This window comes from Dermacentor albipictus, chromosome 1, assembly GCF_038994185.2.
Source record: "Dermacentor albipictus isolate Rhodes 1998 colony chromosome 1, USDA_Dalb.pri_finalv2, whole genome shotgun sequence".
Lineage (NCBI taxonomy): Eukaryota > Metazoa > Arthropoda > Arachnida > Ixodida > Ixodidae > Dermacentor > Dermacentor albipictus.
Genome location: NC_091821.1, coordinates 488186505 through 488208748, shown reverse-complemented (window position 1 = coordinate 488208748; position 22244 = coordinate 488186505). Strand labels below are relative to the sequence as shown.

The 22244-nt window shown below is 45.7% G+C and overlaps 1 protein-coding gene across 2 annotated transcripts in view; it reads left to right on the top strand.

Moving 5' to 3' along the window:
* The window catches only part of ATPCL (ATP-citrate synthase), a 117735-nt gene that overhangs the window by 47933 nt on the left and 47558 nt on the right, over positions 1 to 22244 (top strand). For both annotated transcript variants that reach the window (XM_065445286.1, XM_065445291.1), the window contains exons 2-8: positions 8686 to 8846; positions 10310 to 10432; positions 11899 to 11961; positions 13893 to 13991; positions 17696 to 17787; positions 18647 to 18726; positions 21916 to 22046. In XM_065445286.1, coding sequence (XP_065301358.1) covers positions 8694 to 8846; positions 10310 to 10432; positions 11899 to 11961; positions 13893 to 13991; positions 17696 to 17787; positions 18647 to 18726; positions 21916 to 22046 — 741 coding nt within the window. In that variant the 5' untranslated portion in view covers positions 8686 to 8693. The remainder of the gene's footprint in view (positions 1 to 8685; positions 8847 to 10309; positions 10433 to 11898; positions 11962 to 13892; positions 13992 to 17695; positions 17788 to 18646; positions 18727 to 21915; positions 22047 to 22244) is intronic.

Here is a 22244-nt window from a genome sequence, read left to right as displayed (position 1 = left end):
GCCATCTCCGAGGTGATCGGAAAGTCCGCCGTGATTGGAGCAAGGAACCTGAGGTGTCCGATTTCTATCTGCTTGCAGCGTCTCGCAGTTTCCGTGATCGATAACGCGCTAGACAGGACGTCCGCCGGCCGTGTCGCTCGCTAACCCTGGCGGTGGCGTCGATTCGATTGCGTCGCCACACAAGGCCGCGCGCGTCCTTGCGTCGCCTAATCGAAAGCGTAAATCGGGCGTCGTCTGCTCGGTTGTTTTGGCCGCACTTCTCGCCCTTCGCGGGCGCCCCGGCGTGTCGTGGTTCGTCGGCGGCTTTACACGCGGCGCGCGAACCGTTCCTTCGCCTGCGGGGATGCCTCGTTAGGTTACGTACGCCCCATGTCGGATATCGAAATATCACCGGCGGACATTTTTTACGCTCGCCTTCTGTGTGTCTCGATCGTGTGTGGTGGTATACGCGAAGAAAAACCCCACGGGTGTCTCTCGTGGGTTATAGTGCGAATACGCGCGCCACGGGTACGATGACCGCCAGGGCCGCGTGTACTTCGTTTTGTCGTTTTGCATTTCGGTAAGCTCCGATGCCGTACTCAACTAAATAAAGCTTGTAAATCGTTATCGTAGGAAAATATACGAACACCGTTTGGTTCGTATCACCGGCAGCCGCATGTTACTAACGTGAAAAACGCATTTATTTTCTTTAAATGCGCCAGTTACATTCTGAAAGCGGCATACTCAAGTAGGCAGAAGTAGCGGTCCCCCCATATTCGCTATAGTAAAACCCCATTTTCTTTCCTTCTTCCACCGTAACATATACGTGAAGCTGTAACACAGGGCGGTGGTGATTCGTCACGTTGATGCAGCATTGTAGATTTTCGTGACTTCCCGCGGTATTACAAACTCGCTTCACGCCTTCATTTCGTCGTCTGCGGCGACGAAAATGTATGTAGATGAAATAAGCGTCGATTTTCTCTGGAGCTGGTGGCACTAAACGTGATTAAACCACTTGCATACAGTTCTGCATGCTTCGATCTATAATCGGGATAAATATCTCACGCAATCGCTTTCGAGTTAACGGTCAAAACCATTCAAGGTTTAAGGTGCAATATATAATGCACGGGGACTCTCATGAGGAACGTCCAGTGGTAAAGGCGTGCCAAATGAGTTGTAGACGTGACAAACTCTAGTGATTACTTGAACTTCTCAGAAGAACTCTCGTATCACGTGGAAGGCGAGAACTCTCCGGAGTTCGTGGGTACGGCAACCGCAGGTCGAAGGCTGTATTTCGACAACACGTTGCCTCGCCAACACGTTGACACCGAGTAGAGGCTTCCTTTAGTTATCCCATTGTTAACTCTGGGCTAGGCTTGATATAGGTACCGAGTAGGGCTGGGCAAATATTCCAAATTTCGAATACGAACAGTTAGCGCGGCATATTGGATTCCTATTTCGAAAGCAACCATTCGTTATTTTCGGATATTCGAAACTAACTAAACATTTCCCAACAACCGACAACTAAAGTCTGACTAGTGTTCTCCGTAAGCTAAACAAAGTCGCATATTATCAGAAGTTAAACAACGAAAGTTTTCGAGGTAGTGCAGGAACAAAACGGGTAATGCAAACTCCGATTTCGGTTTTGTGGCGAAAGCCTACTTGAAACCTTGTTGATTATTTTTTTTTGTTATAGTCTGTCATTTGGGGTTTTCGGCGTGCACTTTAGCGATGTAGCAATTTCATATTTTACTCTGCAAGCAGCAATTTTTTTTTTCTTTGCAGCGGGGTCCTTTTTTTCATGTCCCCACGGCGCACAGGTCTGTCAGTAGCTATTTGTTTTCTTTTTCCTGAACTTCTGACCTTTTTGCGACGACCACATTTTAGAGCGCCGCTCGCCTGTTCCTGCGGCGAGTGTCGGCGTAACCGAGCGAGCGAGCAAAGAGCGAACGCGGAAAGCAGCGGGGCACGAAATACGCGAGGAGGAAAGCGGAGGAGGATGCAGCGGAACCATGAAGCGGAAAGCGGAGATCCTGGGGAGGTAGGGCGAAAGCGTGAGATTTCCGCTAGACAGTCTACATCTAGTAGAAATCGATGAAGAACCCTGCATCCAAGGTGCTTGTACGATTAAAGGCAACATACTGATGAATGATTAATCGAATAACAAAGTATTCGACCGTCCCTACACGGCGCTCTTACGAGCAAGCGTTAGCTCAGGTGCTCCTATCCAAATACATGCAAAAGGGGTATTCCCTCTTCTCGGCAACCATTGCACCAAATTTGACGAGGTTTGTTGCATTTGAAAGAAAAACTTAATGTGACTGTTGGTATCGAATTTTTTATTTGGGTTGTCAATTTTTTATGAATTGGCAAAAATGGAAAGTGTTCTGAAAACGAAACTATAGAGTTTACAGCTCTGGTCACTCAGCAATGAAATATATCACAATTCTGTGAATTGCATCGAATAGTGCATGTAAAGCGGACAAAATTGCTGTTACACGTGTCTGAAAAAAAAATTAGTAATATGAAAATAGAGCTTTTGCAGAACCCGTGTACACAACGTAAATTCACGTAATGTATAAAATGACACGCGGAATTTGTCCGCTTTAAATGGTCTAATGGTTGCCGTTTACAGTATCGCAACATCTGTTCTTGATGCAGAGCTATATTATGTAAACTTCTATGTGCTTCTATTTTATTCAGCCTTTCGAATTTTTGAGTCTCTTAAACAAAATTCATGCCCTAAATTGAAATTCCACTTCCAACAGTCACTAGAATGTTAACTTTCTCTCTCAAATGCAACAAATTTCATTAGAATCGGTCCTATGGTTATCTCAGAAAAGCATTTTTTGCGTTTTACATCTATTGGAATAGGCCGCGTAGAAGATGGGCCCGAGCTAATGCTTCCTCTTTACGCTTTCGCGTTAAAAACGTAGTGCGGCATCGATGGCGCCAGAGTAGCGCCTGTCGTCTGTGAATATCGCCCCGGCGTCACCCACGCACTGCCTCTTATGATATCCCAATTAACGAGGCAGTCGCGCCACACTTTGTTCCGTTTGCAGCGCGCGAGATAGACCGTCCGCGCCAGCCATTATATCGCGACATGAAAATATTTATAGAGCTGCGCTCAGATTTCGCATTAGGCAGTATCGTGATTGTCTGTGAATTTTTCTCTGCGAATTACGCAGGGAAGCAATAAACGGTACGTAAATATTATCGCTGCATCAAATGTGCGCCTTTTTAACGTTTTTATAAAGTTTGTCATACAGCATTCGTTCATCCCTGGAAAGATTGTTTGCAAGCAGGCTCTAATATTGTTGAGAGGCTGTCTGTGAAGTCGTTTAATGGTAATTAATTATATCGTATTTGTGACTGATCCTTTGTGCCTGATAGTTACCGTCTTTTCTTGCACTATAGTGATCAGCACATACCGGTTAGATAGCAGCACCGGTTAGATAGCAGACCATTTTCAGAGGCTAAGATTCTTGTACTATATGGTACCACGCGTCGCAGCCTCACAAAGTGACGCGGGCACTTCTACGTTTCATGAACTCGACTGGCCTAGTGTCCGATTATAGGCATGCAGTTATGGACATCCGCAACTATTCTCACTGATAGTACCTTCTTCCCTCCTCCTTTCTTTGCTTCCCTAAAGGGCCCCTCACCAGGTCTGGCCACTTTGAGCTGACAAGCGCAGAGCATGATACATACATTGCGCGATAACAATCGTGTCTGCAAAGAATTACATCGCTACGCGCCGCGGAAAGATATGAAATTTCAGTCTGAACGCCGTTTCCCTCTTCACTCCAAGCCGCGCTCGAAGCCGGATGATCACGTCCTAGTGTGCCTGCGACCACGTAGTTGTGTCCGCAGTGTGACGTCGATCGTGGTGACACGTGACTTCGAGAATCATTCAAGACATCTGATACCTGTGCGATCTGTTGCTGGTTGCTTATCTGTGCGATCTGAGCTACATCTTGTTTTAGCGATCTATTGCTTGAATTGACGAATTGAAGTTTAGAGAAATAATAAAACACACGCAATGTCTGCGTGTTTTTTGTTTTACTTCGCACCGAAGCAAGAGAGATGTACTTCCACTTCGCCCGTTTGTTCCCACGGTCGTGCGGTCACGTGCGCAGGTACCGAAACTATGCCATTTTGTACCGTGTTCCAGCGCGTGATCATGCTCTGCGATCCGCATGTTCTGCCTCAGTATTCGTGTAGCACTCAATTATACCGCTAGTCATGCGTCCTTGTGCACAGCGCGCAATATCGTGCGCGAACGAGACAACAGCTCGCGCGCGACGCCGTCATCGGAAGTGCGTAGCGCCGAAAAAGAGAGAATAAAGAAATGAATGAGGGGTGGGGGAGGGGCTGGGACGTATGCGTCGCGCGATCCTCGAGGTTCGGTATGGGAGAACGCAGGGAAGGAATTTCGCTTGTGAAGGCTAGACGGGGCGAGTGGAGAGGGTGTTTCGCTATGCAGTGGAGATCGCCTCCTCCAATCATGGGTTCGCGGCGCTGAAATATTTTTATCTCGGCTACTAATGAGCCGATTTGAAATTTTTTTTTTTTTGCGGCAGAACGGTTCTTGCGGTTGTACTGGCAGTACCGCAGCTAGAAGACATAACTTCCAGCATATAACCAAAATTTCCCATGGGGTCTGGTGAGATGCCCTCTTTAAACACCTTCCCCTGTTTAAGGTAGCAAACTGGACGTGCGTCTGGTTGGTCTTTCTACTTTTCCTTCTTTTTTTCCTCCACTCCCTCCTGTTGTTGTTGTGTGACTTCGTGTCACAAATACAGTGTCTTGTTTCAGCTGCACGAAATTTTACAAAAGTGAATTTTGTGAGGAAATCTCCCGGTATTCTATCAGGTTACGTGTCTTTGTGATTACTAGGAACTCGGCATCGTGCAAAGTATGGTAGATAATTAATAAGGATATCTTAAATAACTCCTTAATTGCAATTACAGTGTAAACATTGCAATCGGGAATCGAGGATCCAAATTCATATCATGAACTCAACAAAAGCTTCTCTAAACAAAGTCGCCCTAATTGGGTGTAGAGCATAGTATTTCAGCACTGCGGGCTGCCCAGCATGGCAGTACCGAAAGAAATGTGAAATGCTGCACCAGTGACGTCGTTCTCCCTATCCTCTCCATTGCGAGTGCAGACCAACTGTAGCACAAGCTTTCGCTGGCACGGCCTTCATGGTGGCCTTCTCGTTTTTTGCATGGTGTCGCCACGAATCGACGCGGAGCGTGCTCTATTCCGTTTCCAATCTTGTGGCAGTACCGCAGCTCGGATGATCACGTTTGCCAATAGCAGCAAATAAAGGCTTTATGGATCAGAATGAAGAGAACTCGTGATCGTCATAGCATTGGCGCCCGCGCAGCAAGGAAGCATGTGGCGTTTTCTGATACCTTGTCAGTGACGCTGATCTCCGCGCCCTATTTAATTTTCGTTTGGGCTCAGAGCTGGTGACAGCCAAAATACTGCACGCCGTAATACCTACGACGATTTATCTGAACTTGTTGTGCAAAATATCACTGTCGGGCTTCAATTTTGCAAATGGAACGCCACCTCCAAAATCGCTAATTAAAGCTTTATGTGTATTGATCTGCGCAAATGCGCCTATCACACGTTATTAGCGGAGCACCTTGTGCTATTTGGTGCAGAAAATAAAACGGCCTTTATAACTGCTACATTAGCGATCTCTTGGAACTAAAGCGAAGGGGGGAGGGGGGGGAGGGAAGAGTGCTAGGCGGTTGTACTGGTGCTAAAACATCACCCCTCCTCCCCACTCCCCGGAAATTTGATATCCTCGCCTTCCTGCCTACACCCGTAGGTGGGGGTGACAGAAGACGTACGGGCCCCGGGTTTCAGACGACCTAGCTACGCCACTGACAGTGATCCATTCCCGTTAACTGAATTGCTGCGGTGTTACGCGGCTCAAGCATATCGCGCGAACTTGCGGAAATCGCCTCGCATGCAGTCGATCCGAACTCTTGTGTACGCGTTTTTAAGCGACGGCGGTTGTGCGTGGCGCGCCGTTATCGCAGTCACGCAGTCGCGACATGTGCCGGCCGCCTCGATGTAACGGTACACGCGAGTCGCCGTCATATCGCGGGTCTGTCGTCTCGCGTTGCCATCGCATGCTCGAGGCTGCACCTACGGCTGCGCTCTTCATACATTTTGCGAGGAGCGCGGCAGACGGCTACCAGACGTCGCCGCTGCGCTCGGCGTCCGCAGCGCGATGCAGCGGTGTGCCCGTTTCGAATGGGCCGCCGTTCGGCGGGCGGACTTTCCGGTCGCGCCACGGCTACTGACGTCGGCCCCGGCCGACTTTCCTCGTAGCCCGGTGACCTTGCCCTTCCTCGTACGGGCGTCGCCCCCCCCCCTCTCCCCCCCACCTTGGGTTGCGGTTTTGCCCCGCGCCCTCTCCGGCTTTGCACGGCCTCACTTGGAAACATCGAAGGGGAGCGTTTGTTTTTCTCCCGCAGGCCCCGTTGGTTGCGCCGTGTCCTGCCTTGCGGCGCTGACGCCACGCATTCTCGTCCGCTGTTTTCTTTTTCTCGATTCTGTTACTTTTCGTGATTGCCGTGTAAATTCCACACACGTAAGCATTTAGGCTCGAGGAGTCGCTGCTGCCTTGGCGTGTGGGGGAGATAGAATTTCGACGACGGGATCCCGAGAAGCCGGTATCGGGGGTGGCACTGAAAATACGATGCGATCTCGCATGTTGGAAAACATCGGGTTTGCCAGAATGGCCAGCCTTGGCGTCCGATAAGTGTGGTGCCCCGTCGCGAGACAGTTGTTGTTCTGGCGTGCAGTGACCTGGCGTTTTGTTGTCATTGTGTTGCTGCGTGTCACCTGTGCCGACTGAGCAGTGCTGCGTTGGAATGATTTATTTATACCTTGTGGCACCGTCATCGCCATTTAATTTATTTGAAAATCAATATATGTCTTAACGTGCCACGACAAGTTTAAAAATTCCAAACAGGTTCTCACGTTTTCCTTATCTTTTCTGTTTGTTGCTTTCTTCTGTGTGTGTGTGAAACAATTGATGTTAACCTTTGGGCCCCCTCCCCTTTCCCCCTGCATTGTAATGTCATAGGGCCTTTTACGTGGAAATGAAAGAAAGGTTCATACTTACTCATCCAGTAAAGTTTGGTGAATGCAGCTGTTCAAAAAATGGGGGGTAAAGAAATTGCACCTGTAAAGAGTGCCAACGAGTAGACACTGAGCAAATTTTCATGAAGATTCTTCCTTATGCTCAGTGATTATAAAATTGTAAAGGCCTCTCTGTGTAAACAAATCCATGTGGAGGAAAACAAAAATGCACACCAATGGAGATGGCAGCTGAAATTGCAGTTGTGTCAATAAAACTTAAAAAATAGCCAATTGCCACTGAGTTCTCTACAAAACTGGTTGTTTTCAAGTTGTGCATGAGAAACTACTGCACCAACACTGATGTGCACTAGCTGTATAAATTCAGGCAAAGTATAGATGTGTGTATTTCACCCCATCAAAGCTTGTTTGAGTTAGAAGTGAATTAGTCTAGTGATGGATTTATAATTGGCTTGCTGAGCCATCTGCAGATGAAAATTTGCTGCAGCATGCGAAAAACATTACTGTTGGCTTTGTGTTAAATTCTCCGCACTTCAGTTACATTTTGATCCATAAAACTTGCCATATCTAATTTATACATTCGGTTTTTTGTGGGTTAAGTTGTAACTTGCTTTGAAAGTAAGAAAATCAACATTATTATGCGGCAGGGAATACTGATATTAAAGGCAAGTGCAATATAAGGTGTTTTTTTTACTGGTCAAGGTCTTCAGGACTGGTGTACTCAATACCTGAACAGCAAGCGACACCATAGCATAGTCTCCTGAGGGAATAATATTCAGGAAATGTGAGATTCTGGACTCGTACCTTTTCATCATTTTGATGTGTCCAATCATTCTGCCCAAGTTGAGGTTTTTTGTGATGGTAATGTGGGAATGAAGAATTCACTATAAACTTAACATGGCCATGTTTTTTTTTTTTTTACCTATGTGTTAACCTTCCCCACTTCCTATCATAGAGGTGGTACTTCCGAGGTCAGTTGTAACAGCTACAATCTAGTAATGGGAGGCATATTTGCCTGCGTGCTGAAATATCGGCTCATGCTCGAAAGGGCGGGTCGGTATCTAAATCAAGAAAAAGCGCCACTGCACTCGCCAACGGTGACTGCACATGGTCGCCCACGCCCTGGTCATACAGCCACTTCGGGGCTCCCGTGCAGGCTGTGTTGCTGGCTGCCTTTTGATTGACATCGGAGAGTGGCCACGCCACTCCTTGTCTACTTTCATTGCCACATCAAAAATGTTGCAGAATTCCCCTTAACATCTTTGCTATAAATATAAGCATACGTTTGTCCTTGCTGCACTGATGTGTGGCAGCTACAGTGATCACGGTAAAGGAGCAGGCCATTTTATCACATCATGATGCAGGGACCTCCCGAGTACCAAAACTGGTTTGTAGAAACAAGTGTCACAGTGGATTAGTTAAGGTGCTTTGGCATCTGTGAGTATCCTTTCTAGCTCTTGAAGGATTTGAACCTTTGATTTAATTGGGTACCTTTTTAATGTCACATTAGTGGCTTACGCCTTGCATTTTAGTTTGTTCAGGTAACGAATGGCTTGTTTCTTTTCCCCGTTGCAGTGTAAAGGATGTCGGCCAAGGCGATCAACGAGGCTACGGGAAAGCGGCTGCTCAATGAGCACCTGGCACCGGGTGCAGCTGCCCCTTGCGAGTTTGCGGTCGTCAATCCTGACACCCGCTGGGACACCCTGCGCAACAGCCACCCCTGGCTGGCCACACAGGCAAGTGCTGCATGGCTGCAGGAAACTGTTGCACACCTTGTTGACGGGAACAGTGTTCTGTGGTTGGACGTGCAGGTTCTGGGTTGATTGCAGGACAACCTGTGTGTGCAGAGGTCTGGAGTCGTGTAGAACACCGCCAGTTCATCGAATTTAATCCAACACAGGTCTTTGTGCCATCCTTCATAGTTCTGGAGTAGCACCGGGAGATCGAATTCACTTACTTCAGTTCACTCTCGCTCAACCAATTCACACACTAAATTGATTTTACAACAAATCAGTCAATCAAAGTTAGCATTTTTATCATGTTTCCAATCAGTATTGTTTGCAGATGTGAATTAGCATTATTATAGAATGCAGCATGACTCTGGAGAAAAGTACCATGCTTCACGACAGACTTGCCAAAGATCACTGCAAGGTCATGGGCACAAGTGAAAGAAGGCATGGACACAAACATAAACTATCCGTGAGAGAGCTTTGTCAAGCTGCCTAATGAGTAGCTTTTGTTTCTCACCCCTTGATTCTGCACTTTCAGAGCAAAAAATTAACGTTTGTTTGTTTGTCGGTTTGTGAATACTGGTATGAAAGCACTATATGCTGATCATTAGCTGTGGTCAGAGGTATATATGACTAATTACACTAGTTCCAACTGCTGCTCCCCACTTGCGGCAAGTTGTTTTTTCATCCACCTTAATATCGTTTAATTTATCACTTCTTTATTTCATTTATTAAGCACAAGTAATTTCGCCTATGTTGTCCTACGTGTCAGTGTTTATTGGGTTCTTATGACTAATAAAATCGGGCCCCTCGGTTAACCCCCTTTCTTCTAGTTTCTTACATAACGAGGGTCTTGAATCCAGCAACATTGATGCCTTCAGGTGGTATGTATGGGTTTATTGACCGAATGCCTTCACCCAAAAATATCACGTTCTTGTGACGCCTGCAGCACAAAGGATGTTCCACATCTGCCGCCAAGGTTTGTGAGTGGTGGCATTGGCTAACACTCCCAGGGTTCTACTAGGAAACATAAATGCCCAAGAAATTGGATGGGGAAACGACGACACGGTAGCTCAATTGGTATAGCATCGCACGCGTAATGTGAAGGTTGTGGGATCGTTCACCACCTGCAGCAAGTTGTTTCTTCATCCACTTTCATTTAAATTAATTTCATTTCTTTATTTCATTAATTAGGCCCGAGTAATTTCCCCTATGTTGTCCTTGGTGTCAGTGTTTGTTGGCTTCTTATGATATGGCTAATAAAAATCTTAACCCCCTTTCTTCTCGTTTCGTGTGGTGGAAATTGCATAAAAGACTACAGAAGGTTTAATCTGGCTTGGTTGCTCATGTGCTGCTGTCTTGTCATGAGGTCATGTAATGATGTTCCATCCCATAGTTGTTGGACGCAGCTAGAAGAAAAGAAATGATGGAACTAAAATCTTCATCATTGTCACCATCCTGTGTTGCAGAAGCTTGTGGTGAAGCCTGACCAGCTGATCAAGCGTCGGGGTAAGCTGGGCCTGATCCATGTCAATGGTGACCTGAACAGTGTGCAGGACTGGGTCAAGCAGCGCATGGACAAAGAGGTCGAGGTGGGTCCGGCTTTTGTTCTCCTTTTTTTTTTCACTCTGGTGCTTGTCGTTAATATCTCTTTGTTTTAAAATATATGATGGAACTGCCTCATTGCAGAGCACAATTGAAAGTCCATCTTTTAGGTTTGTAGCCACTTTTGGCATCAAGGTAAAAAGACCTGAAATATAGCTGAGAGAACAATTCCAAGGTTTATAGGGTCTCTCAGCTTATACTGAAGAACCCGCCCTGTGTTTGGTTGTACAACAACGAAAAGGTTGTTGGCGAGATGGCCTAGTATTTCATTGATTCCACTGAACATGGCCGGAAACATCTTGTAACCAGATGTATATCGGAAGCTGTGTGTCCCGATGCTTATTTATATTGAACAGAATAATTCACCACACCAGAAGATGAGAATGCACCAAGAGATGCTGAATGTAAAGTTCGTAAGCATAAGCGCACAATTTGTACTCATGTACAGGACTGGTGGAACTGTACAGGGCGGTCCACTGTTAGAGGGAACACGCAAGTGTGTAGCTCATGCTCCGTGCAGCGCCATGTATGGGAAGCGATGGAAACCAAGCGCATGCGCAAAAGGGCGCAGGAGCGGTGCACGCTGCTCATCGTCTGCTATCAAACCGCCCTTTCTCTTTTGTTGCGCGTGGCCACCCTGCCGTGCAGTCGCACGTCCAGAAGAGCTTCAAGGAGAAAAATTTAATTCATGCACTGCCACCCATGAGATGTAGAAAGCACATAAGTACACTCACTTCTACTAGAATGCGAATAATCAAGGGCAGAGCTATGTTTAGGACAACAGTATTTTTGGACACGCCAAATAACGTCGCTGTGCTGCGTAGCACATTCACAACAGTCGATAACTGCAAATTCTTCTGTATGTATTTGCTTACATATGTTACTCTCACTCCCTCACAACCATTTTGGAAGAACGATACTTTCGAATGATTATATAGATGTTCACGTTTCCCGATTCACCAACAGTAGTGTGTTACACGGCATTTCGTGTCTTCCAGCAACTCGACAGACTGAGCGCATCGTAGCCAGACAACACTGGAACATGCCGCACAGTGGACCGACCTGCACATTTCTCTGCACTGCTGTTTGGGATAACTCTTGGTGAAATAAATGTCACCAGTGCTTGTCATACGAATGGAGTTGTCTGCAAAGAGCCAATTGTGCATGTCGGCTTCTATCCCAAGGGGCATTTGTTGTTTTCAGTATATAACATAGCCTCTTGACACATGTTAGATGTAGGTTCAAACTTGTAAGCCGACACCTGGCTTTACTGAACCTGAAGGGTTTACTCTGGTATCACCACAGGCTCGATAGGCATATTTTTGCTTCAGCCAGGCTCGATAAATATTTACATTGAATGACTTTATGCTCCAAGAGTCCCTGTTGTACAGTTTCATGTAGTTGATGATGTTGTCACTGTGCGTTGATGGCCGTGTGCCACCTTGCATTGCAGGTTGGACGAGCCAAGGGATGCCTACGACATTTCATCATTGAACCCTTTTGCAAGCACACCCAGGTTTGTATGCCTGTCTGCTGCGTGAAGCCTCTTGGCCATAGCAATGTAGCCTTCCGATAGACTAGTTTTAAACATAGTTAAATGTCAATGCAATGAAACTTAAATCATACAATGTTTTGTGTTTAACAAAGTTCTTTCAACTCCCCGAAACACATTTATAGAGCCAAATATGTTAATACCCCCTAGGCAACAAAGGGGACTTAACATATTTTTAGTGGAACGTATGGGCAAAATATGGAGGGTATGCCAGGTCTCAATTGCAATAGCCAACACCATTGTTGCGCTGTTGTACAGTTTCAAGTGGGTGATCAGGTTGTCACTCAGCGTTTATGGCCCTGTGCCATGTTGCTTTGCGGGTTAGACCTGAGAAGAAGGTTCAAACCTCCTCTAATGCTTCACATTGTCCCATGATTGTTTTTCTCACGAGCATTTTAATTGGTTTTCAATTTAACTAGATAATTCTCTGGTTGTGTAAACTTTTTCAAAAGTAAGGTATAACTGTGCAGAAATCGGAACTTGACATCATTATTGCATGAACAATCAGCGTAAATTTACATACAGGCAGGAAAACCATTACACCTGTTGTGCATAATTAGTGTGATGTAGGCTGTCAGCCTGTAGATAGTTTCAAAGCAAGCTCTAGTGCCCATGTAAGGTTTGCAGCCTAACTTAAGCTGTGGTTACAAATGCAGGTGAATTTAGAATTTTTTTTTCTGGGCGGGGTTGAGGTATAGCAAGCAACACCCAAACATCCTTTTTCTTTTTTTCCGAGAGGCCACAGCACTGAACATAGATGCCAAACTTGAAGTGTTCCTTGAAATGGAACTTTTAATGAGGAGGTTACGTGGTAGATATTCACTTACCAGGTTCTAATCTACACAAACAGTAATTATTGCTTGAACAAATTGTCATTTGTTCCTTCTCGTATTTCGCACAGGTGTTTGTATTTCTTGCACGACAAGCTGAAGAATGTATTCAAATGCCACTGCTATAATATGACCTGTATAAGGGTTCAGTAAGATTTCTAACATAATTCGTGGTAATTAATGTGACATAAACCCGAGTGAAAGATCTTCGTGATGTACTTAATAGGAGTAAAACTGCAATGTAATTGTTTACTTCAGAAAATCGGATGATCCAAAACCACCATCAGGTCCTGGCAAACCAGATGCTACTTTTACCTTATGCCAATAAGTAAGATGACTTTTTCTATACCAATTAACGTTTAATTGATAAACATTGGGCCAAAAACTAATAATTTGGACGACGTCAGAATGCCGAAAATTTGTGATACAAATGTTGTGTAGCATCCAACTGAAATAATGCACCGAACTCATTTCTACTCATTACTGGGAGTAGAATGACAGGAACCATTCTTGCTTGCGTCTCTGACCACATATAATGCATTGTCTGGGTTTGTAATGTGTGGTTGTGACGGCGATATCCATTCACTGCCGAGCTTGCAGTGTGACAAACATTGCTAAAGCGCATGACTGACGGAGTGAAAGGTTTTGCAGCGAAGCTGTGTACCTCTACTGTCCAAGGAAATTTTCGTGTCATTGTAAGCAAAAAACTACCCATACGTGGGCAGATTGTGTAGATAGTGCAATGCAGGGCCCACCTGCGGTGGAGGTGAAGCAGGCGTTGAGCACTCCCCATACGCGAGGCCATCCCAAAGATGGAGCAATGCCAGGTCGACCTGCTGCGGAGGTGCAGTTTGCCATTAAGGCCCACATACACAGCTTCACTGGTCATCATTCTTCAGAGTGGAAGGGCACGGACATATTTTTGTATGGTGGACCTCATGCTGGTGTCAGCCTTGCCGACTACTTTACCACGGACGATCAGTGGCGACAACACATTCAGGACATGCATGCTCCAATGAAAAGCATGTCTATGTCTGCTGGAATGAAAATTTTGATGCCTTGCAGGAGGAAGAGGCATACGTGTGCATCTATTCTCACCGGAATGGAGACACCATCCTGTTCCACCACGAAGGAGGCGTTGACATTGGCGATGTCGACTCCAAGGTGAGCAGTGTGCTTGCGAAAGGCCTTCCCAGTGATGCAGGCCAGCTGCATGACAGTTGGAGGCTTTCTTGGCTGTGGGCAACCAGTGCTGATACTTTGCATGCCAACAGCAGCGCTGGAACGCAGACAGCCTAGCGTGCCAAGGAGACAGTTTTCTACAGCACGTGTTGCAATTTCCCATTGTCATATGCGCCGCTCGTCTTGAGGCACGTGCGTCAAACTCCTCGCCCGACTGGGCACCAGTGCAGTAGAATGTAGGAGCTCGCGTGCTTTTTGTAACGCACACGTGGCCATCGACAGAGCTCATCTGGACGCATTGGCCTAAAGAAAATGCTGATATAGGTATGCGTCTCTTATTATTGAAGATGCGTGGCAATTTCTGTGGAGTCTCTGGATTGTGGTAGCTGCATATTTGTTGCCCATTCAAACTGTCGGAGTGCCTTCCTGGCCACTGCTGGCTCCCCATGCGAACTCAAATTTGTTTCCCAACTAAGCAGGTGACCAGCACTAATGCTACGTGGGCTCCCTTTGTTGCTACAATGTTCATTGTAATGTGATCGGGGAGGATTCCTGTTAGAGCTGTATTTTTCCGCTGTTGAGCAGGATATTGCAGGTTTGATTCCCATCTGTCAGCAGTGTTCTGGTGGAGGAAGAGTGCAGTTAAATTTCACTACCAGGGGCTGTATTCTTGAATGATTCATCTTTGTTTTTTCGTTTATTAGCTCTGATGCTGCTGTTATTGCTGGGAATAGCCACTCGCTTAACATGTGATATGAATTCAAAATGAAACGGAGCATTACGAAATACGAGACCAGGCATTTTTTCACAGGTTAAACCCTGATGAAGAAAATCCCCTTTAAAGGGCCCTCACCAGGTCTGGCCGTTTTGAGCTTACAAGCGCAGAGCATACAGTGTGCATTAAGGATCATGTTTGCAAAGAATTACATCGCTACGTGACCCGGAAAGGTCTGAAATTGCAATCTGAATGCAAGTTTCCCTTTCCCTCGCGGTGACCGCGCTCCAAGCCGCACAGTGACTTGCTGATGTCCTTGCGCCTACGTACTCGGGTCTGCAGTGTGACATCGCTCATGGTGACATGTGACTTCGAGAATTATTCAAGGCAACATCTGGTATTTGCATGATCTGTTGCTTGAATGGACAAATTGAAGTTGAAAAATGTGCAGTGCCGAAAAAAAAAAGCGAGGAGAAAAAAAAATGAAGGCGTATGCAGACATATGCGTCACGCGATCCTCGAGGAGAACGCAGGGGAACGAATTTCGCTTGTGGAGGCTAGACGAGACAAGTGGAGAGTGTCTCACTATGCAGTTGAGCTCGCCTCCTGAAATCATGGGTTCGCGGCACTGAAATACTTCTATCTCGGCTATAAATGAGCAGATTTGAAATTTTTACTGCAGAACGCTCGCTATAGGACATGTAACAATTTTCATCGTATGACCAAAATTTGCTATGGGGCCTAGTGAGGGGCCCTTTAAGCAGTCTCAGTATCAGTGTACTACAAAAATGCTGACAAGCCTTTTTTTTTTTCTTATGAGCATGAGCCAGAACAAAATTTCTACAGAGCTGGCAGAAAGCAAGAGCAATATTTTGTAACTTTTGGTGTGCATGCAAAGTTAAACATATCCACTGTTGGTGTATGTGCATTCTTTTTTAGTCTCGTTAATGGGGGACGTGGCTTTTGCATCGTGGAAAATGGTCGTGAAAGCGATCTTTTTGAAAATCACATTTTCAGTTTTCGAAACCTTTTTCTACCTGATCCCAAAATATCATCACTGGAAACCACGCAGAAGTGGTTTTCTTAGCTGTGGCTCTGAGTGAACCACGGCTAAGCATCCTGAGCATCGGTGGCACGGACTTCGCGACCAAGCTTCATGAACGCAATCCTCAAATTTGCAGCTAAGCGCGCAACGTGCAGACTTCTCAAGCCGACAGCTAGGCATTTCGCGCGTCGGCAAGCAGACCCGTGACCAAGCACATTGCAAGCCTACTCTTTTATCATATTGTCACGATATCATGTAACAATACCTATCGTAGCACCGTAAAGGCACACAAGATCAAAGGCACATGTCCAAGATGCTCCACATCGCAAAACATGCCAAAGACTACAAATTTGGTGCCTTTTGCAGAACTGAAGAGAAGGTGAAACTTTGAGAGCTATTTTCTAAAAACCTTTTTTTTCTTTCTGCTCAGCTTTTAAAGTAATTTCTCTGTTACCGTATCACCTATTTTGAGTCTGCTTATTTTTTTTTTGTGTCCTTTGCGCCACAGTGCAGGTTGTGACACGCTCACTTTACCTTGACATTTTATAAATTTATCATGTGTCTATTCGTTCACCCCAAAAGTGTGCTCAATGCGAAAGTAACGTAAAAAGTGACAATTCAAAAATTCGTTGCAAAAAAAAAAAAAAAGCCAGACTGTCGTGACATTCAGCATGCATTTAGTTATGCAGTCAATACTCGGCTAGCCTTCCATTGCATTTTTCAAGCTCCTTTGGTCCTCCAGAAAATGCAAAGAAAAATTACGCTGAATAAAATGTTCTCAAGGGATCTCTGAAAATTTCACAGAAGCATCTGGGAAACATTTCAAATATTTGTGCCAATTTACATGCCAAAATTCATGAAGAAATCAAGAAGTTGATTTCAAAAGCCTTGCCCAGCCTTGAGCTGTCCTTAATATGTAATATCATTGATGCATTCTGATTGTATAAACCTGTGAAGCAAAAAACAAAGGATAAAAAAAACTCTAGTGGGTGCTATGAACTCTGCAACAAGCAATGAAATGTAATATGGCACTTGTAACGCTGAGTCTAGAAACAATGGTATGAATTACACAGCAGATATGTGTGGATAGCTGGAATGATAGCCGAGATTAGAAGCGTAGCTTGGCAGGTTGCATGGCGCGAAGAGTGGGCAGCTAGTGGTTTACTGGGGTAACATAATGGATGCCCAAAACAACAGAAAGCCAGTTAAGGATGGCAATACGAAACGATTTCCATGGCACAATTCGAGATTTTAAAATTTCCACCAGCAAGGGTGGAATAACCTTTGAGTGACGTAAATCGTGAGTACCCAACGTAATGGCATTCACATGAACCACCAAAGCATTCGCGACTACAAATTCGTCCGTCGTCTGCTCAATTGCACATGTGCGTTGACACTGAAGCTAGGGTGAAGACGCATACTGCTGTCTTCCAGCTGCGTTTTGGCAAACACATGTGCAACTGCTCTGAAAATGTTGCCACCATCGTCTTTAGCATCGCACTATTTTGTTCTCAATATTTTCATGGTGGCTATCATAATAAATCCGGCGAAGGAAACCACGTTTAATTTCTGGACCTTGAAGTAAAAATTTACTTTTTAGCCGTCTGCTGTCAGTCGTACTTCATGAAAGCGTTCCTCGTAAGCATGCAAAACATGCTGTAGTCAAGCTAACCTCTTAATTTGGTTTCTACACTCGTTTAAGTAATTTGCAGGCATATGATGGAGTCTACTGGCACAAGACAGGGTTGAATGGGTGTTGCTGCGATGTGCCTTCTTCCTTTGGTGAACATAAGTTGGGCCGATGGTTATGTAATTTGTATTTTACTTCGGTGATGTTGCATTTGTCTGACTCCTCTAGAGAAATTAATGTGAGCGGTTGTTCTGCCGTGCACGGCACTTCACACAGTGCTCGCGATTGCATTGCAGGCCCTCCGACTGGAGGTCCCCATCGACCACAAGCCAAGTGCCGACGAGGTGACCAAGGCACTGCTCGGCAAGCTGCCGCAGGACAAGCGCAGGTGAGCCAAACCGTCTGCCGAACAGAGGGGCAGCATTTCGTGGATTGGTGGCCGAGTGAAATGCCGTGCTTGTCAGGTTGCGCAAACATTCAGCTGGTGGTGCAGTGTTCTTAAGGGGGACACAAGCAGGAAATACTGAATTATCCAGTGCGTCCTGTGAACAACCTTAGTGTGTGTGACCTAGGGAACAAACAAGAGGCAGAAGACAACCTCGCGCAGCGCTGCGTGTGGTGGTTCTGTACTACTTCTGCGTCCCCGTCTTTCTTACCTTGCCTAATTCAAGATGTTCAACCAAGTAGCCAACACATTTGCTTTGTTAGTGCATGATATACAGAAAAGTGTCATTACTGTTCAAGTGACTCCAGGAGGAAATATTGAAGCATGAAATGTACCTTATGACCAACTTTAGTTTGCTGCAAATCAGTTGTGCAAAAATCCGCAAGGGGCAGGAATTTTTTCTTAGTTATTAGTTCATAGTCCCAAGGCACTGTTAACATGACACAGAAACTAAACAACGATCATTATTCTGAAAAGTTTGGTGTACATGAAGTTTGTAGTGCGGAAATATTTTTACATCGAAGCTACAAGAAGTCAGCAGGAGATTTCTGAAAAGTTCATTAATCTGAAAAGTTTGTTAATGTGGTGTTCGTAGTGACAGGGTTTCACTGTATTACATATGCTACGCATATACATTCAGTTCTGTGAGAGGGTAAATGAGAATTGTGTACAATGTTATCTCATCCTGAACTACTGTAGCACTTACATTAATGATAGTCTGAACTGCATCTCGTGTTTCAGTCAGTGTCATTGTGCTCATCTGTTGTGACTGCGGTCTCGACACCCCTTTCTTTCGTTGCAGCCTGGTGGCCACATTCATTTGTTCGTTGTACGACGTCTATGTAGACCTGTACTTCACCTACCTCGAGATCAACCCCCTGGGTGAGTGTGTTGCCTGACCAAAGTGAAGCCACTGCATAGACTGGCATAAAAGGACTGCAAAGAGCCTGCCACTTTCAGGGTTGCCATTTATGTTGACAGTGGCCAGGCAGTGACTGAGTTGTTCAGCTTCTAGAAAAATATTGCAGTACATTGTCAAGGTTCAAATCAGAATTCCGTGTATATTGACTCACACTTGAATCAGTTTGAATGTGCTGCTAGTCTTGTTGAGTTTGATAAAATAACACCGACTTGGTGATTTCACTCTAAGCTTAGTACTACATGCTGCATTGTGAAAACATAGTACCATTCCTGAAAATGATCGTTCAAGTACAATAAAACCTCCTTAATTTGGATTTCAAGGCACCGAAAAAATGTCTGAATTAAGCAAAGGTTGAATTATTGAGGGTAGCAAGAGAACTAAAAAAATCCTTACTGCATCAACATGCCTCTATTTACTGAATTGATTCGCAAATCCCATATCTATTTTCAGCAAAAGCAGTGCAGAAGCTGCCAATTTCGTCATCTCTTGACTGATTAGTGCTTCCAGCAGTGAAGACCTCGCAACTTCCTTCATAGTATGGCCACGCCACATGAGCCACCGTGTCTCCGCCCAAGACTTGTTTTTCACTATCGCGTGTACATCCCAACTGGAATTCTTGCCAGTGAACTAATCGACCCCAGCATCGTGATGTAACCGGCGAGTTTGATGCTAGCATGGGGATTGCTGTACAATCACTGCTTACCCTCGGCAGCTTCTGCCGTGTTTGACATTGCGCGTGCATTGCACCGAGTCAAAATGAAACTACTGTTTGCCGCAACTGCTGTGAGCAAAACTGCTGTCACTATCGTCAGGATCATGTATAGCAACCACGCAGTTCTGAACGCATGCAGCCAATGCACACACAGTCGCAATGAAACTGTTTGCTGCAAATGCTGTAGACGAAACTGCGGCCGTTATTCACGTCGTCATGGATGGCAGCTACGCAGTTCCGAAGGCACGTGGCCAACGCAGCATTGGCACGCTGACAAATGCAAAAATAAAGCATATAAATGCACAAATAGGCACAAACTATTCGTTCCTGTCATTCCCGTACAGTTTCCACTGGCAATGCAGGCTCTGCCACTTGGTTTGGGTTTTGCTTTCTTGCGCCGCACATTTCCAGCACTCTGCAATTGCTGCGCTTCGGGGTTTGTCTGAATTAACTGGTGTGCTGCGAATTGCGTCCCAATTATTGAGCTTGAGGACATTGAATAATGCATATGCCTGCTGGGACCAGAGGACATGCCTGAATTATCAGATTTCCTGAATTAAGGAGGTACAGTTGAACCTCGATATAACGAAGTCGGTAAAATCTTGTTTGAAATTCGCCCTTTAATTTAAAATTCTACCTTTTATGCAAATAAGTACAGTTGCTGATGGATTTTTTTCTTACGAGGGCCTGCAGAATCTCCCACATTATCAGGCAATCGAAAAATGCAAGCTTGTATGAGAAAACAATGCATTTTGATAAACTTGGGAGTCTGCGACGAATGATAGTTTCATGCCACATCGACAATACCTTCACATCGGTGGAACGAGTTACGTGAAGCAAGCCACGATTTTATGTGCGCTCCATCCCCACGGCTGATAGTGTTGCCCGCATTGGGTAGACTCTATCATGAAAAGCGCCGGCAGCGAAGAACAAATGCTTCGTCTGCATCTCACTCCAGCGGGTGACTGAAACTTGAGATTGTGCAATCTCCTATACTAAACGTGCAGGAAGACAGCTTACATGATCCCACGCTTTCTCGCCACACCCACTCTTTGCACATGTAGCAGATTACCTCTAAAGCAGGGTGCACAGCTGCGTATGCGCTCGCCTCGCTTACAGCTATGCGCAGCCACAGCAGGGATGCACGTCGGAAATCCAGACACATGCGAACTTGCCCCCTGCTCCGCCCCTTCGCGTGCGCTTGATATTCCCTCCCCTGTTTCTCTTTGCTCACGTGGGAAGGCGGCACTCGTGAAGCCACCATCTTTCTTGTCTCATCCTCGCACACTTTCACTCGCACGTAAAGCACACCGTGCGTAGGGCACGCTAGGATCTAACCGCACTTGGACTTTATACGGAACATGATGCAGCTCCACTTCAGCGGTCGTCCTTGTTACGCTCCACGTGATTTGAGAGGTGCGTTTGCAAGCAGCCACTTGTAATTCAATCATTTGACCATCTGTGTTTGCGGAAGTTTCGAATGATTGATTTGGCATTCCTTTGTGGTGGCAGGGAAATTTTTTTATATTGAAATCGCACACAAACGCGTTTTGTTATATTGAGGTTCTAAATACATGGTGTTCTATGGACAAGAGGTTATGAAAAGTAAAATACCTCGTTATTTCGAGGTTTAACTGTACTACTGCACCATGCACACTTTTATTGTAGCACGTTGCAACGTCGCTGTCAGCTGTCCCGCCAACAGAGGACGGGTGTGTGAACATGCCTTGTGCTAGTGGATGCCCGATTATCCTCCGAGCTTTCTGCAGCACTGGCTGCTTGACCTATCACCGCATGATGCTCGCTGTTCAGTAAACAGCGCCAAAGTCTCCTTCCCAGTGCTACCGCACGATGTGCTTGAAAAAAATTGGCCGAGGGCTTTGTTGTTCCAGTAATGCATGGCAACCTCAGTGCTTTCCATCCTCTGCTTTCGTCCAGTGCAGTGCGCTTGCGTTGTGAGGTGAGAATATACACAGTCCTGCCAAGGAGCGATTATTCCCATCTTACGTACATCATGCTTTGCCAAGGCATGTCGCATGCTTGTGTATTATTGCTTCATTATGTAGGCACACTGCATTCGAAGTGCGGTGGAAAGAACAAGGATTCATGTGCGTTGCTGAAACATCCAAGGTTCCTCCACATGTTTCTCAAGCATGTTGTACCATATGATCACCAGTTTGACCATGCTCAGACTCAAGCTTGGTGTGTCACGACTTGCACTGTACGTGACAGTACCAATGTGCCGCCAGACTTTATTTTCCTTGCTGCATTCAGAACAGGTCACGAGATGCGAGAGCTTCGGTCAGGTCATGGTCAAGCTGGTGACTATAAGGTGTGGGATGCTCGAGAAACTAGTGAAGCGGGGCTTGAAGAAAACAAATGTGCAGCCGGACTTCATAGTCCCTGTAGGATGACACGTACTGCACAATGCTTGCAGTGGTAACGGGTGGCCAGGTGCACATCCTGGACCTGGCAGCCAAGCTTGACGCCACAGCCGAGTTTGCGTGCAAACAGAAGTGGGGGGACGTCACCTTTCCACCACCTTTCGGGCGAGACGCCACAACAGAGGTCAGTATTGTGATGCTTTTGACAGGGAAACAAGGAAAAGCAGCAGTGAGTAGTGAAATGGAGAATCCGTGCCCCAATTACAGCATTCTTGGGTCGACATTGCAAAATAGGCCACAATGGCTTGTTACTTTTTGACAGTTGTGCAAACAATTGTAAAGCTTGATTAAGTTGATTTCCAAGAATGCACAGTTGTGAACT